This window comes from Sminthopsis crassicaudata, chromosome 5 (genome assembly GCF_048593235.1).
Source record: "Sminthopsis crassicaudata isolate SCR6 chromosome 5, ASM4859323v1, whole genome shotgun sequence".
In the NCBI taxonomy this organism is placed as follows: domain Eukaryota; kingdom Metazoa; phylum Chordata; class Mammalia; order Dasyuromorphia; family Dasyuridae; genus Sminthopsis; species Sminthopsis crassicaudata.
In genome coordinates, this window is record NC_133621.1 from 239,703,108 (window position 1) to 239,720,770 (window position 17,663).

Genomic DNA, 17,663 nt, shown 5'->3' on the forward strand with positions numbered 1-17,663 from the left:
TTGAGTTCATCCAAAAAGGCTGAAAAATTTAAAGGTAGGGGAAAACTTGCTTGTGAAGTCCCCTTTCCCTAGTGATTCTGAATATGAAATGCTCCTCTAAACGATTTAATAACTGAAGGGCAAAGATTTTCTTCAGTAGAAAAATTTAATTTCATTTTCTTGTGTGATATGGACTTCTCTCTTAGGTGCCTCAGCTTTTGAATCTGTCCAAAGATACCCCTTTTACCCCTCCAAATGAGTCAATTCTAAGGAAAGAAAAGCTTCAGGATCTGATGACTCAGATTCAGGGAACTTATAATTTTATGCAGGTAAGAATCTGAGAGGCTCTTTAACATATAAGGCCATTAAAACGATTGCTTGTCAGCATTTTCTTTCTTTCTTTCTTTTTTTTTTTTTTCTTTTCTTTCTGAGGCTGGGGTTAAGTGGGTCACACAGCTAGGAAGTGTTAAGTGTCTGAGATCACATTTGAACTCGGGTCCTGCTGAATTCAGAGCTGGTGCTCTCTCCACTGCGCCACCTAGCTGCCCCAACATTTTATTTCAAATGAATAAATGTGGGATACTCATATGTTCAGTAATACTTAGGATTTTAAAATATAAGATAGTTTCTATTCTCAAATATCTTACAGCTCACATGAGGAAATAATAATAGTAATACCTAGCATTTATGTAGTGCTTTAAGGTTGCAGAGTACTTTACAAATAATATTTCTTCTTATCCTTCCAATAACCTTGAAATCTGAGTGCTATTTTTTCTGCTATTTTATGGGGCAGGCAGAAGTTAGGTGACCCATCCAGAGTTAGTCAGTGAGTAAGTATTTGAGGAAGTATTTGCACTCAGGTTTCCTGACTGTAGAACCAGCACTCTATTCATTGTACCATCTATCTGCCTTGCCCAAGACAAATTCTGTTTTGGATCAACAATGTAAAAGTCCAGAAAAGCTAATTTACGTAGTATCACCTAAGTTCAAAGGTTAAGATCATTGAATGTAAAACTAGAAAGAAGGCTTCATGGCATCACTGGGAATGACTGATTTAGGAAGGAAAAAGAGAATTCAAATCATTAACTCAATATGAACCATTATGTGTCTGCAACAAAATAAATTTGGTTTTCTTTAGTTTATTTGGATGAAGGCTTACCACACAAAAATGAAGGCTAAGATATTTTCATGTAAAGAATGATTTGGAAATTGTTTCTCTAGTGTAAGAATTATTCCATATACTTGTAGAAAGTGGTTCATTTATTTTGGCAGCTGCTTTAGGCTAGAATTTTTTAAAAAGCTGCTTAAGGTATTTTACAGAAAGTAGGAAAATCTAAGTTTAATATGTTATTACAGATTCCAAGGAAAGATACTATTGATTTTATGAGCAAGTTTGAGCTTATGCCTTGCTTATTGGTAACAGAACTTTTATTTATTTTTTTAAATTTATTTTTTTATTATAGCTTTTTATTTACAAGATATATGCATGGGTAATTTTTCAGCATTGACATTTGCAAAACCTTTTGTTCCAACTTTTACTCCCTTCCCCCCACCCCTTCTCCCAAATGTTAGGTTGACCAATACATGTTAAATATGTTAAAGTTAAATATAATATAGGTAACAGAACTTTTAAATGAATTAATAATATTTGCTTCTACTACATAATCTTTACTTTTTTTTTTTTTTTAATGATAAACTTAAGGAATCAGTTTTGGATTTTGACAAGCCTTCAAGTGCACTTCCTTCACCACAACTGCCTTCAGTTATTCCAGATAGTCCTGAAGGTATGTGATCAGTCTCAAATCTTTAGTTACTCTTTCTCTCTAAAGAATGGTTCTGTTAGAAAATACTGCTACCAAGTTGGAAGGAGCTCCAAAACTAACTGGTCATCTGTGCCTGCCTAGTGTTTAAGGGTTTATGTTATTGTTGAAATCTGGTAGGAACAGACATTTAGGTAATAGATTAAAATGACTTTTTACTTGAAATATAGTGACCTGGTATATAATTTGAAGGTACAGCAAAGCAATATTTGAAGCTTTGCTTTATTACTTCTCTTGGAATACTTACTCATATTCTGTCAAGTTAGCTTTCTATTAGCAGTAATTTTAATCTTAAGATATCTGTGAAACTTTTATTATTAGAATGTAGTCTTCTTAAAAGCAGAAATTGCTTCATTTTGTGTTTGCATCCCTACAACCTTAAGAAGTGATTGTGGATGAATTGAAACTGTTTTATATAGCTAAACCTAGTAGGGAGATCAAATTGCTTAGCCAAAATTGGATATATTGAATATTATAATTTGCAAAATTGAATACCATTGAATTCTGGTTTTCAAAGTGAGTCAGACTCCACTTTTTATGACAGCTCAATAAAACAAATACATTACTGTCTGTTATGTACAAAGAACTGTGTTAAATTCATTGGGGTTACAAAGATGACTATAACCAAAGGTGTGCTGGTTGTTCATTCTTTGTTCTTGAAGAGGACCAATGACATTATGAGGATGATGGCTTCACTTGTGGATGAATTGGATTATGAGCGGGGCTGAGTTGTATAGTGTTGTCAGTCTCATTCTATTCTCCAGAGTCATCTGAGTCTTGTGGCATTTGCTGGTTAAAAAAAACTTGCTAAAGGTAGCAGGGCAGAATATACACAACACACGTTAAGTCAGTCAATAAATATTATTAAGCAATTACTTTGTATCAGGCACTGCGCTAAATGCTGGGGATACAAAGAAAGGTAAAAGACAGTCCCTGTTCTTGAGGAGCTCAAAATCTAATGGGAAAGACAATAAACAAACAAATATACACAAATAAGCTATATCGAGATTAAATAGGCAGTAATGAATGTATGGAAGACACGCTTAGAGATTGAGAAAGGCTTCCTGTAGAAGGGGGATTTTAGCTGGGACCTGAAGAAAGCTGGGGAAGTCAGGAAAGAGATGAAGAAGAAGAATATTCCAAGTATTGGAGAAAGCCAGAGAAAATGGTCAGAGATGAGAGATGAAATGTCTTGTCAATCAGCAGAGAGGCCAGTGTTATTGGATCAAGTACATGGGAGACAAGATGTTAAATGATTTGAAAGGTAGAACTTTACCTAGATTATAAAAGGTCTGAATGTCCAACAGAATTTTGTGTTTGATTGTGGAGGTGTATGGGGATGACACAGCCAGAATGGTCCTTTAGAAAAGTCAGTTTGATTGATTTAATAAAGGAGTGGATGGAGAAAGGAGGGACTTGTGGCAGGCAAACTAAATGAACAGAGTATTGTAATAATCCAGCAGTAAGGAGATAAAGGCCTGCATCAGAAGAGAGACTATTTGAGAGATGTTAACAAAAGAAATAAACCTTGACAAGTGAAACCTAAGACTTGGGGATTTCACCTAGGTCGTGGGGACTGGGAGAGTGGTGGTGTCTTCGGCAATAAAAAGTAAATTTGCAGGGGTGGGGTTCAGTGGAAAAGATAAGGAGTTCAGTTTTTGACATGTTTATTTCAAAATCAACTGAACTACTCAATAACTGTACTGGACATCCAATTGGAAATGTGTGAAAGGCTGATGGAAACTGAGAATGGAAATCTGAAGAGAGGTTATGTAGGGTTGGTTAGGTAGATTTGTATGTTAGCTGCATTATTAACATTTTCTCCATCACTTTTGGGTTTGGACTATCAATGAAACAGTAAATTAAGACCTGATTTATAGTGTGCTATAAATGACTCCCACAAGCTGGTTTGAGCTAGTTTCTGCATGCCCCTGGGTATAACATGTGCTCTGCTTTTGAAGGAATTAAAATATAATGAGGATGGTGAAAGGGAAAGACAAATTCTCTGTAATGATACAAGAGAAAGGGACAGGCCAAGTGATCTGAGAAATTGAAACAGCATTTTCCTCCCAGAATAGAGGAAAAAGAGGTCAGAGAACAGTCAAGGAAGGTTTCATGGAGGAAGTGGCATCTGAATGTAGGTCTTGAAGGAACATGAATGTGATTTCCATCCTAAGAATGTGAAGAGATGAGACCATCAAAGGAGAGACTATGTAGGAAAATGGGAAGAGGATGTAGGACATAACTTTGGAGTATGCCTACCTTTAAAGGTCAAGAAGATATGTCATCAGTACAAAAGCAGAAGGGATGGTCAAAGGTAAATCATGGAAAGTGTAGTATCTTTGAAGCTAGAGACAGTACCCAGAAGTTCATGGAAGAAAAAGAGGGAAGGGATGAGATTTGAAGATGGCTAGAGAGGAAGGAAATCCATTTTTTTTTTTTTAAATGATTGAAGTCAAGGAACCATGGAGTAGTATTTCAGAGTAGTAGGGAGAGAAACCAATGAATAAAAGAACATTAGGTATTTGCTATGAATAAAGAATTATGCTACATTGAGTCACATACAAATGTTAACAGTTTCTTGCCCTCAGAGTAGTTTACATTCTTTATTTTTCCATTTTTTTTTTATTATGAGCCTCAGAAGCATAAACATTGCTGTATTTAGAGGAATAGAAAAAGGATTATATTTGAGACAATCTTTTAATGTGCAGGTTGGAATTTTTGTTTTGTTTTTTAAGGCTAGAATAAACATAATTTTATTGATATAATCTTTCCAGTAGCAGTGATAATATTGATTTGATTATAGTTCCAGAATTGCTTTCCCCCTCTTTTTTTCCCCATGCACATTTGGTAGTAGAAAGAAAATAAGACAATAGTTTGAGAGGGTTAATAACAGGCTTAAGGAAAAGTTTTTGGAATAGGAGAAATGGGGTTTATATACTATAATTAACTACTTAGCTCTTTTTATGAAAGTTCAAAATGCTACTTCCAACTTTTTTTTAACTCCTTGTAATATCAATGTGTAACATAGTGGGAGCAGGTATCTCCCCCCCCTCCTTTTGTTAAATCTTTCTTCAGTCTCTTTATTTTAAAGATAAATGATCAGACCCTTAATGAACTGAACATTAGATACTATATCTCACCTGCAGCTAGGACTTTCTGCAATATCTTCTCTTGACTTGCTACTTAATTTGTAGAGATGGAAGAAATAAAGTGTAATTTCTTCTAACAGTAGCTTACTTACATGTTTTGCAGCTTCTATAGAACAGAAACTATCCAACCAAAATGACTTTCTTCAAGAGCCATTACAAGTAAGTCTCTAAAGTTATTTGTCCTCTTAACCTTGACCTCCTTAGAACAGAACTTAAATAGCTCCTAAACATAAATACCACCTACAGCACTCAAAAGTATGGAAATGTAAATTTTTATTACTGCTGGAACTGATAATAAATAATCTTGGAATAAGTGATTCTGAGATAGAGTAGAATAAATATTAAGAGTGAAAGGAATAACTATGAGCTGCACTCTAAACAATTGGCTCCTGAACTCTTTAGTATTCCATGCATAACTTGCCTGGTACTATAACATTTTAGAACTGGGAGATATTTTAAAGTGTAGTTGGTGAATTATTTGTGCTTTACACATTTTCTTGGGCACCATAATTTTACTGCTTTATTTAGTCATACTCATGAAAAAAAATTCCTATTATGTGGCAAAAATGTGTCTTTTGGTAAATTGCATTTAAATTTGAGCATTCTGTGCTTCTCTAGGCTGCTGCTTCTCTTGTTAAGAATAATGCAAATTCTTTAGTGATTGCTGATCAAGCTTCTTCTGGATCTGAAACGGAGCTAGAGATTCATCAGGTAAAAGATATATTGACTCTGATCATAAAGCAAAACTACCTTTACTTTTGTTACTGAGTAGAGAAAGCAATAACAGGGCTGATCTTTACTTATAAACTGTTATGACCAGATGCATGATTCCATAGTTAATGCTAGGCAAATATGTTTTGTAGTACCTGGCTTTGGTTTCTGTCAAAATAGCCTCCACTCTGCCTTGATAGAATAAGAAATAAAAGCTAATAACTAATCAAATGAAATAGTAATTTGATTTGGAATTAGAAGCAACCTATAATAAAATAATTATATTAAGAGGTATGAATTCAAATGTATATAGTATAAGGGGGCAAATCTATATAGTCAATTTTATGGTGGCATGCCCTTTGAGTAAATATTAAGATATCATAGAAAGAGGGGATTGTATCTCCTTGGTTATTAATAAGTTTTATTAGGATTATTAGGTTAACTGAGGGAGTATACTCACAAGAAGTTAGTTGTCCTGGGTAGACAAAGTAATGTGGATCCTTGCACTAACCCCAGAGCAGATGAAATATTACCTAGAAACAGAACCAAGAAGGCATAAAGTCAGGGATGGTCCGGGATCATGTGCAAGTTTCCCCATTGCATAGAGCAATGTGCTATTTAGATTTACTTAAAATTGTTTATATTCTCTAAGAGACTTGAGGTCATGTTCCTAGGCTCTGGCTACCATTGTACGCCCAGCAACTACAGATTTATAAGGTTAATAGTTCATTTTAACCTTGCTTTACTGATATGCTAAATCTAGTCAAGGACAGTAAGGATTGTAGTACTGTTGAGATGTGGGAATAGGGGGAGAGATCCCCTCTGCTTAGAGATGCAGGTCCAATATGAAAGAATTCACAAACCCCAAAATCTGTGGCAAATTTTTGTTGTTGTTGTTGTTGTTGTTTTTTGTTTTTATTGTTCTTAACTAAGAAGGAGGCTTTCTTAGTGGGAAAAACTCCCCATTAGAAGTCTAGCAAAGATGTGTTTGATAGACCCCTGGTTATATGGGCAAATGTTGACTTGGGGCTGGGAGCTGTCTGGGCTAATCAATAAAGAACCATCAGATAGAGATCTCCAATTGAATCAAAGCCTTTTCCCAGAGTCTGGAAACCCCCTGAAGGGATTTAGGCCACTCACAGAAGTTCAATGGAGGGTGATTTGACCAAAATCTTCAATTGAATGCAGCTATTTCACTTGTCTGGGAAGGTATGTTTTCCCAGGGGAAAGCCTGAGACCCCATATCTTCCTTCTTAAAAGATTAAAGGAGACATAGTTTCAGGGTTCACCTCCATCATTTTCCCCCCTCAAGCAGTCCCCTCAAATTCATTTGGGGTAATGGGACAAAGGTCTCATCTTCAGTAACTGCTTCAAGCTGACGAGGACTTAGAGATGTCCCTAAGTTCACTGGCAATCTGAGCCAGCAGGGAAAGTGTGAGAGATCTGAAAACAGCGGCAGCAGCATCTAAGAGGTGTTGTGTGTCCCAGTCAGTCATCCCATGATCTCCAGGCTGAAGGAGCAGTTGAAAATTCGTCGCTTGAAGCCTAGAGGAAAAAAATCTCACAAGCAGTTTGAAAATGCAGGGGCCAAATATGAGTAAAAAAGTAATAATTAGAAGTAGAGTTAGTATAGGAGTTAGTAGAGACCATAGCCAGGAATCCAACCCAAAGGAAGACTAGGGGTTGTGGTATAAGGAGTTTTTCATGAATGTCTTGCATCCAGCCAACTTTCTCTAAGATTCTCTCACTATAAAGCTCAACTTTCCTTGAGTTGTTAGTATACATACAGCAAAAAGTATTGACTAGGGCATAGACACCTCTGCTTGAGACAAGGAGATAATCCAAAGCCATTCAGTTATCTAAAACCATGTTAGCAAGAGAGTCTAAAGATTCTTGGATCTCCCAGAGAGTGTGAAGTTTTGTTGGCCAGCTGGTTGATAAGGTTGGAAAGGATGTTCTCACGCTCTAAGTATCCCACCCAGGGGACTAGTGTTGCTGTTCCTTTCTTTAAGTGTCAAAGAACATTTTCCCCAAATCCCTGATTTCTTCTCCTTAAAGGAGTGGGGGCTGTGTCTGAGGTCTTGGCATTATATACAGTGTAAAGAGCACTTAAGTAGCCTAGAGGGCAAGACCCCATAGTGTTAAGCATCAGTTGGAGAGAATTATGGGTGGGGAAAGGTCCCCCAGTCAGAGGAATTTCTCTTAACGGGCCCCTTAGAAACATTGAAGTGGAATGGAGAACTTACTTTACAGAGAAAAGCATATCCCTTAGGCACACAGATGGTACCTGAGGTCAGATTCTGTAGCAGTTTCCTGGTTGCTTGTCCCCAAGGATGATTATAGTCACATAACATTCTATCAATCAGAACATTAGTTTTCAGGAGATTATGAAGAAGCTTCAAAGAAGGTGCTGTAGAAGCAATGAATGTGAGTGAGTTTGCCAGGAAAATCCCGGAATGGAAACCCTACGGTTATTCTTTGGGGAGGTCCATAGTCATAGGTTCATTTAGTCTGTGACTCACCTATGCAGCTAGTACAAGTTGCCAAGATGAAATTGCGGCAGGTTTGAGAGAGGTCACACTCACTTGCACCAACAGTATTGGTGATACAAGTCAGCATCCCCACATCAGGGATGTAAACATGACCATTATGGGCCATGGTAGCAACTACTGTCTCTGTTATATGGTAATGTGTAAATATGAGATCTTTCCCAGCAAGAAAATGGAATAGTCGGGTTAGTGTAGTTCCCCTGAGGGTTGGCTAGTACAAATGGGTAGCATCCAGGGAGGAGATGGCGACATGTGGGAATGGGACCTTTGCAAAAAATGCATAAAGCCCCATCTATGGGCTACCTTGGAGGTGCTGATGGCACACCCAACAATCCTGGACACCCCCATTCCCCACAGAGTTCCCTAGTCTGACCAGAAAGTTGTCTTTCCACTGGCAAGGGCTCACAGAGTAAGACCAGGAAAGCTGAAGAGAGAGTATCAGGAATAGAGTCCTCATGATGAGGAAGGAAGGAGATCAAAGTGAGAGCCTTCTTTCTCCAGAGTTTTTTCAGGGTTCTTGCAGAAGAGAAACTTCAGGCTCACGTATTCAAAAAGGGCCTTCTGAACTGCACCAAGCTGTGTGAACTGAGTGACCAGATTCAGTTCTACAAGAATATCAGTAGTTAAGAATGGTTTTCCATACAGAAGTTCAAAGGGGCTTAGCTTAATGTTCTCTTGAGTTGCAATTCGGACTCTAAGCAATCCTACTGGGAGGTTCTTTATCCAATCCTCTTGAGTCTCTAAGCACAGTTTAGTGAGGACTTGCTTGAGGGTGTGGTTCATTTTCTCTACCTTCCCAGAAGCCTGAGGATGCCATGCAGAGTGGAGGTGGTAAGTGATTTTAAGGGCTTTAGCTATAGTTTGCAGTTACCTAAGAAGTAAAAGCTGGCCCATTATTGCTCTGTAAGGAGCTAGTTAGACCAAAATGAAGTATGATTTCTTTTAGCAAGCTTTTTGATACTAGTAAAGGTGTCAACCAGAAGCAATTTGAAACCTCTACAAGAGGGCAAATCTATTTGCCAATCTTCGCCTGGGTATGTGCCCCTTCCCTGAACTGGTTTTAGGAGAAGGGGAGGTTTAACATCTCCCTCAGGATTCACTTGGGCACAAATTGGGCAGGCCTAGCAGACCTGTCTGATTGTTTCTCTTAGCTTGTGACTAGTGAAAATGCTTTCACCAAGGCCTGAAGAGCATTTCTCCCCAGGTGTATAGCCTGATGGAAGCCAAAGATCAGTTTCCACTGACTTGCCTCTGGGATCAAGAATTGGTTTGAAACCAGCTAGAAGAAGAAAAGATGTACCCCCTTGCAGAAGAAGGGCTTTTCCTGTTAACTATAGGAAGGGATATAAGAATCAGGGAGCTGGGGGATTAAAGGTGTCATAGTCAAGGGTAAACGGGCAGCAGCTTTAGCAGCTGAATCTGCAAACCTATTTCCCTTGGCCTGAAGTGAATCTCCTTTCCTTTACAAAATATGACTGAAACTTTCCTGGGTTCGTGGACAGCTTGCAATAGATATAGAATTTCTCCTGCATATTTAATAGAAGAATTCTTTGCTGTCAAAAGTCCCCTCTCTTTCCATATAGCCTCATGAGCATGCAAAATATGAAAAGCATATTTGGAGTCAGTATACATGTTTACTCTCATTCCCTTCCTCAGTTCCTGCTCGGCCAATCTGTAAGCCACTCCCCATCTAGATTGTCAAATGGAATTTCCCTTAAGTCAGATCAGCTGGAGTAGACAGAATCTAGAGCTTCTTCATAATTATGGATAATTTCTCCCATTTGGATGGAGTCAGGGAGCCAGCTGGCAGGGGGTGGCATACTCTGATAGTCAGTTGGGGGAAACTAGCAGGAGCACCTGATATCTAGTAAGCCTTGCACTCGCAAGCCACTGATGTCCTTTGGCTTCTAAAATGCTCTGGACTTGGTGGGGAGTTATAACCTCTAGTGGCTATCCCAAGGTTAGTTTTGAGGCCTCTTTAATTGAAAGGGCTGTGGCAGCCACTGTTCTAAGGCACAATGGCCATCACAGGGAAACGGAGTCCAGTTTCTTTGATAAATAAGTGATAGGTTTCACATCAGGTGCCAGAGTCTGAGTTAAGACCTCCAAAGCCTGAATGAAAGGCTTTTCTAAGTTAGGTAGGGCAGGGGCAGAGGTCAGTTTGGCCTTCAGGTCAGTTAAAAGCCTTAACCTGATCAGGTCCCCATTCAAAAGGAAGATTATGAGGATCTTGAATAGAATCATACAGAGGCTTGGCAATAATCCCAAAATTGGGAATCTAGATCCTGCGGAAAGCAGCCATGCCCAGAGAAGTATGTAGCTGCTTTTTTGAGGCAGGGTCTGACAAGCCTAAAATGGTCTATTTCTTCTCAGAGAGCGAGAGGTGAGGGTAAGATAATGGCCCAAATATTTGACAGACTGGCAGGCAATGTGGGCTTTGGGTAAGGAGACCCTGTAGCCCCTGGAGGATAGGGTGGAGAAGCACTTTGAATCTCCTGAGATCTCAGTAAAGATTGTGTAAGGATTAGGTAAAATGGGATGGATCAGAATGATGGTTTCATTAATTGCCCTGAGATCCTGCACCATGCAAAACTCTCCATTAGATTTTCTAGCAGAAAGAATTGGAGTATTGCAGGAAAACTCACAGGGAACAAAAAGCTTAAACTTAAGAAATTTCTCAATCAGAGGTTGTAACCCTTTCCTAGCCTCAGGCTTTACTGGGTATTGCTGTTTATGAAGAAATACAGTAGAGTCTTGTAACTTGATTAAGGCTGGGGTAGTGTGCTTCATCTTCCCAGGGATTCCCTGATCCCAGACAGAAGAATCTATTTCTTCCCAGATTTCATAGGGAATATGGGAGGGATTTGAAAGGAGTACAAAAAGATCACTTGGAGGTCTAAGAAGAGAGAATTGGGTCCCCAATTTCACCATTAAATCATGCCCCAATAAGGGAGCAGAACAGGAGGGAATTATAAGAAAGGAGTGTGTAAACAATAGGTCACCAAACTGGCAAGGCAGAGGGAAAGTCTTAAAGCAGTTCTTAAGTTTCCCTTCAATTCCCATTACCTTATGGGGGGCGGGGGGGGAAAGAAGTCCAGTGGGACCAGAGTTCCAGAGCAAAACCGAAAAAGAGGCCCCCGTATCAAAAAGAAATTCAGTGGCCTTTTCTGCCACATCCAAAGTAACCCTGGGTTCAGCAGTGGTAATGGAGTAAGGAGGGGTCTGGCTAAACCCGGGCCCCATCCCTCCTGGGCCTGAGAAGGACGGAAGGGCAAGGCTTGAAGCAGCAGCTCTACACCTCTCTGGGCAGTCCTTCCAGTTCCCTTCCTTGTTGCATTTAGGACAAGGACAGAGGGAGTGGGAGGAAGGAGAGGGTTCTTGAGGGCAGTTGCTTGCCCAGTATCCCTGCCCATTATACCTATAGCATGAACTCCTGTTTTTCCAGAAATAACAGCAATCAAGAGGTGGGCCTGCTCTTTGTTTCTTGCAATGGCCCTGCACTCTTCTTCCTCTGCTGCAGCTCAGCCCTTGTTAAAAACTCCAAAAGCCGCTTCTAATAACTGGGTCATGAGAGTTTGGGACCCCAAGATTAACTTATGCAGTTTCCTCCATGTATCTGGGGCAGATTGATTAATAAAATGCATGCCGAGGACTGTGGTCTCCTCTGGAGAACTGGGGTCCAGATTAGTGTATTTTCTTAGATCCTCTACAAGGCTGCCCTGAAAGAGGGCAGGATTTTCCTCAGCTGCTTTGGTGATCTTCCTAAGTTTGTCATAATTAACCTGCTTCTTAATTCCCCTCTTCATGCCTTCAGTGAAGCAGATTAAGAGGTGGTCCCGTCAGTCTCTATCTCTACTCCCCTCCTGGTAGTTCCATCCAGGGTGTTCCATCCAGGGTCTGAGACAGGTACAGCTATTTTTCATGGGGAGCTTCTACCAGCAGAGGAGAAGGCAGCCATGTCATCCCCAAACTTTTGGGCCAGGTCCCAGATTCTATTTCTCCTCTGTGGCACAACAGGAGGAGATAATGATATTAACATATCCCTAGGAAAGATCAAATTAGAGGGCAATGGCTTTAAACCCCTCAATATACTTGGTGGGGTCCTCGGAGTACGGGCCCAGTTTCTCCTTAATTTGGGAAAGATCTGACATTGAAAAGAGCACCTGTATTCTAAGTGTCCCTCCCCAAGAGTCTGCTACTTCCCTCAGGAGACAGAGTTTAGAAGGGGTAGCTAAATCAGGGTCCTGAGTAGAAGATGTGGCTGAATCAGCTCTTGGGGGAAAGAAAGGGGACTTCTACTCCCAGTATGAGGACTGTGGCGTGGGGGCTGGTAGCCTCAGAATCTGGTTCAGGAGGTGAGGGGGATTAGATATTGTGGGACCCAAGGTCCTGTTTTTGATAAAGGGGTGGTTTTTGAAGGGATTTGCAGGCCTCCTGATAAGGACTGCAATGGGGAGCAGAAGCATCTTGTGCTCCTAAAGTAGTAAAAAGGAGGGGGTCATCTAAAATGTCAGTTTCTACCTCCAGTTCCCTTGCAGTAAATTTTACCAGCAGTATTCTGCAGTGTTGTCTTAATTTAGGATCTTGAGATAAAGCCATAAAGGCTTGGGCATTAGGAACTTCAATCCATTTGCCTTGCCTCTGGCAAAACAAATCTAGATGCTGGATGGTTCTGTAATTAATTAAGCCATCAATAGGCCACTTTTCCTGGTTCTCCAAGATATATTGAGGCTAGGCAGCATTGCAAAAGTAGAGATTTTTGGTCTTGAGATCTTTCAAGCTGAATTTGTCTCTGTTTTTTAAGAGACAGCATAAAGGAAAATTTTTAGGAATAGAGGAAGTGAGCTGTCCCATTTTGCCACAAGCTCCAGATTTTTTCAGTTCTATAGCTCTTCATTCTCTTTAGGTGTCCCTAGAGAGAGAGAAAGATATGACAAAAACTTTCCCTGATTAAGGGAACTTTTTGTCAAGTCATAGGAATTCTAGCCTGGGCATCCCTGGACAAAGAATTCTGCTGGGTGTGGAGCCCCTAGACAACCTAAAGTTTTTTCTTGGGAGTTTGGGCTACCCCCGCTATAGAATCGACCATCAGAAAAGAGGGGCTTACCTCAGCCAGGCTCTTGGGAATCCCCGTACAGGCCACCAAATGTTAAGGTGTGGGAATAGGGGGAGATGCAGGTACAATGCAAAAGAATTTGCGAACCCCAAAATCTGTGGCAAAAAAGGATTTTTATTGTTCACTAAGAAAGAAACTTAGAAGTTTGGCAAAGATGTGTTTGACAGACCCCCCTGGTTATATGGGCAAATGTTGACCTGGGGCTGGGAACTGTCTAGACTAATCAATAAAGGACCATCAGACAGAGATCTCCAATTGAATCAAAGGCTTTTCCCAGAGTCTGGGAACCCCCTGAAGGAGATCTGGGCCACCTCAAAAGATCAATGGAGGGGGTTTTGACCAAGATCTCCAATTGAATGAAGCCACTTAACTTGTCTGGGAAGGTATACTTTCCCAGGGGAAAGCCTGAGACCCCAAATCTCCCTTCTTTTACAGATTAAAGGAGACAACATTTTAAGGATAGAAAGACCTAGCGGCCCTTGATGAGACTGATTACTTGAAATCCCTAGGACCTTTGAACTTGTTTTGCTTAATCTCACATAAGATTTCTAAAAATTCCACCAGAGTTGTGATGAATGAGTGTACTTCATCTACTTTTTATCCTTTATAATTCTTGAGTACTGGGATAGATTTAACTGATTTCTAAGAGATGGAATCTTTCTTTGATTGGACAGAATGGAGCTATTTAACTATTCTTAGCTTAATCCTTTTGTTCTTGTGCTGAGCACTTATATTGGCGAATGTCTGAAAACTCAATTGGAAAATATGTATGAAGCACTTATTGTGTGCCAGGCATTGTGCTAAACTGAGGATAGAAAAATAGACAAAAGACTATTCTTGCCCTCAAATAGCTCACAGTCTAATGGGAAGACAACAAATATATACAAAACAAGCTAAGTAAAGGATAAATAAATAATTAATGGGAGACACTGGAATTAGGAGAGTTTGGGAAAGGCTTCCTGTAGGAGGTGGGATTTTAGTTAGAACTTAAAAGAAGTCAAGGAGAGGTCAGTAGTCAGCAGAGGAGAAAGAACTTTCTAGGTCAGAGAAAATGTCAAGAGCTGAGAGACAGAATGTCTTGTCCCTGAAATAACCAGTTGGCCATTGTCAAAGCACTAGAGAATATTTGTTAAGGACTAAAGTATAAAAAGACTGGTGGGGGGTGAAGGTGGGGTCAGGGAGTATGGCAGGGGATGAGCAGGCATGGCTAGGTTATGAAATGCTTTGAATACCAAACAGAGAACTTTGTGTTTGCTGGAGGCAAATAGGAAGGCACTGGAATTTATTGAGTAAGGAAACTTGTGTTTTAGAAAAATCAGTTTAAACAGAGGATTTGCAAAAGAGGTGTCTTGGAAACAAATTGTATGTGGAGGTTTGGAGAGAATGAGAAATCCAAGATGATTCCTAGATTGAGAAAGTAAAGGACTGGGTGGCAGAGCAATACCTCCTTTTAAGAATAGAAATAGTAGCCCTGAATATATAGAATAATATATATTAGGGATTTGGAACTATTACTTCTTCCCTCAAAGATTTTCTTCTGTATTACTTGAATATTATCATTAGGCATTTAGGTGGAATGGGTAAAAGCAATGACTTAAATGCTTATTTTAAAAAATAAATTGTGAAGAGTAGCACTTAACTTACATGTTTTCTGCATTATTCTTCAATTAATTTTAGTTTGTATATAAGAATGAAAGGCTTTTTGACTTTACTAGGTTTAAGCTTCTAAATAGTAGCCAAAAGAATCAAAAAATCATAAGGAATTAACTTGTTTCCTTAACATACGAATTACTTAGAGAAAATATTTATTTTTGTCACTTTGAATTGAAATGGAGGGTTTATTGTAGCTGTTTTTCATTTTGTGACTGAATTACTGATACAGTAGTAATGAACATTAATACTAAATGATTTGCAAAACCCTTTATGTAAAATTCACTTTAACTTTCCCTGAAGCACTCTAAATACTTATAGCTATTATTCATATATTTTTAACAGATGAGGAAACTGATAAAAAAAGAAGTTAAGTATCAGAGATAGGATTTAAATCCAGATCTGTACCATGTTAGCTGCTACCTTGTTGTTTATCTTTGTCAGAGTGCTAAAAAAATTTTAGACAAAAGTTTTTTAACAAAATTTTAACATTTTAACAAAATTGTAGAAATGGTTTTAGTTTCAGTTGATTGTTTTTTTGCATAATACAATACCTGTTGATTACAGTTTCTGTTAGAACTATGGAAAACACACAAAATGATATTCAAAATAAATTTAGAATAATATTTGTTTTTGATGCCAAATTGAAACTTGTCCTTCATTTAAGGTTCTCAGCCACCTCTTAGTATGATGTCCTAGTAGGCAGTGGATGGTCTGTTAAATATGGATGTGAAGCTTGTTACCATATTTAGTTAACTTGTAGCTGACTCTGTGATTTCCTTTTAGCCCTTTGTTTTCTTCACTTAAATAGACTGATAAATGTTTTGGCTTATTAAGAATTGATGATTAAAGTATATTTATTTAACTTTCTGGCTCTTTTGGTGTTGACTAGCAATCCACCCCCTTCCTATAATGCTCCCCCCCCAGTTTTGTAACATAAATTGTTTAATACAAACATTTGAAGATTACGTTTTGGCCCAAATCTTTAGTATTTCCTAAAACTACAGTTTTATCAAACTTTTACAGATTTTGAATTAGTTTTAATTGGAAAATTGTAAACTTTAAGGATGTGTTAGATGCACTTTCAACTGCTAATCTTTTAAATTAATGGAAGGCTTGCACTGAGTAAGACACTTTCACTTTGTCAGCATGCTGCTGCGAGTCAAACACTGGTGTGCATCCTCAGCATTCAAGATTTGAATTGTTAAGCCCAAGCTATTCTTTTGTTTGGCTCTGTCCAAATATCCTGTCCAATCTGCTGACTTGTGACAATCTGGGGTTTAGTAAAAGCTAACTACTTGTGGTATATAATGAATCCTAAGCTGAAAACTATAACATTTTTCTTCCTTAGGCAGCAGTTCCTCTAAGTAAGCAGCGAACTTCACTATCTTCTGCAGATCCTCCTATCTCACAGGCTTCCAAGGATCAGGTCTTCCAATCACCTCCAGCAAGCAGCAGTACGGTAACCATGAATATAGCACTCTTTCAAGCCATGCAGTAAAGAGGATGGAATTTGTTCATGCTTCAGGGTTCATGTTACTATAATGTTTATTTTATTTTCTTCATACTTAAAGCTATCTGTTATACCTAGCAGGATGAAAAAACATCTCTTTTTTCAGGAGTTGTAGTATTTATTTATTTATTTATTTATTTTTCCTGAGGCTAGGTAGGATTAAGTGACTTGCCCAGGGTCACACAGCTAGGAAGTGTTAAGTATCTGAGACCACATTTGAACTCGGGTCCTCCTGAATTCAAGGCTGGTGCTCTATCCACTGCGCCACCTAGCTGCCCCCAAGTTGTAGTATTTATGAAAACATTTAGTTAAAAATGTTCATGTTAAATATATATTGAAAGAGTATATGTCAGAGTTCAAACCTAGTATCAGTAGTATTGTCTTTCTTGCTGATTTTTATGAAATTACCACAAGATTTCTTGTTGTTGTTTACTCTTTGTGACCCCATTTGGAGTTTTCTTGCTCCTGGAATGCCATTTCCTTCTTTAGCTCATTCCATTCTCTAGCTCTAGCTCATAGCATTCCTCATTCTAGATGAGGAAACTGAGGCAAAAGGGGTTAAGTGACCTTCCACACAACTAATACATGTCTGAGGCTGGATTTGAATTCAGAAAGATAAGTCTACCTGAGTCCAGGCCTGGCATTCTATCTAGGGTACTATGTAGCTGTCCACCACCAGCTCCAACCTTTTGTCATATCACTAGCAGAACTCTTAACAATTTTTTACCTTTTTTATTACTTAAAAATCAAAAGCCCCTAATCCATATGAGTATAGATTGTCTGTTTTCTATTTCTTGCTATGTCTTAAGCATAGTAGACATCTAAAAGATCTTAATTATTTCTGTATATATTAATTAGTTGAAGGAAAAGAATAAGAAAGTAATACAGATAAATTCAGTTTATTAGAAAATAAACATTGATGGGAATGAGAGTGAGTAAATAATAAAGGATTGTTCAGTGTGGGAAATATATGTGCCATTCTCCATACATGAAATAAATTGCTAAAGTAAGTGGAAATCTTATTTTGTTTACATTTCTTTTGTAATTACTAATTACATTCTTTTGTAATTACTTGGGTTATTTTGTCTTTGCTATAGGTTTTATAGATCCTGTAAGGTATCTTAAACTAACCTCAAGATTTGAATATTATGGAATTTTGTTAGATAGCTCTCA

The 17,663-nt window shown here is 38.6% G+C and overlaps 1 protein-coding gene across 7 annotated transcripts in view; it reads left to right on the forward strand.

Annotated features, from left to right (window-relative positions):
* CAPRIN2 (caprin family member 2) overlaps positions 1-17,663 on the forward strand; it is a 66,350-nt gene that overhangs the window by 38,240 nt on the left and 10,447 nt on the right. For all 7 annotated transcript variants that reach the window (XM_074270633.1, XM_074270632.1, XM_074270630.1 and 4 more), the window contains 5 exons: positions 186-308; positions 1,682-1,763; positions 5,055-5,110; positions 5,570-5,662; positions 16,329-16,439. In XM_074270633.1, coding sequence (XP_074126734.1) covers positions 186-308; positions 1,682-1,763; positions 5,055-5,110; positions 5,570-5,662; positions 16,329-16,439 — 465 coding nt within the window. The remainder of the gene's footprint in view (positions 1-185; positions 309-1,681; positions 1,764-5,054; positions 5,111-5,569; positions 5,663-16,328; positions 16,440-17,663) is intronic.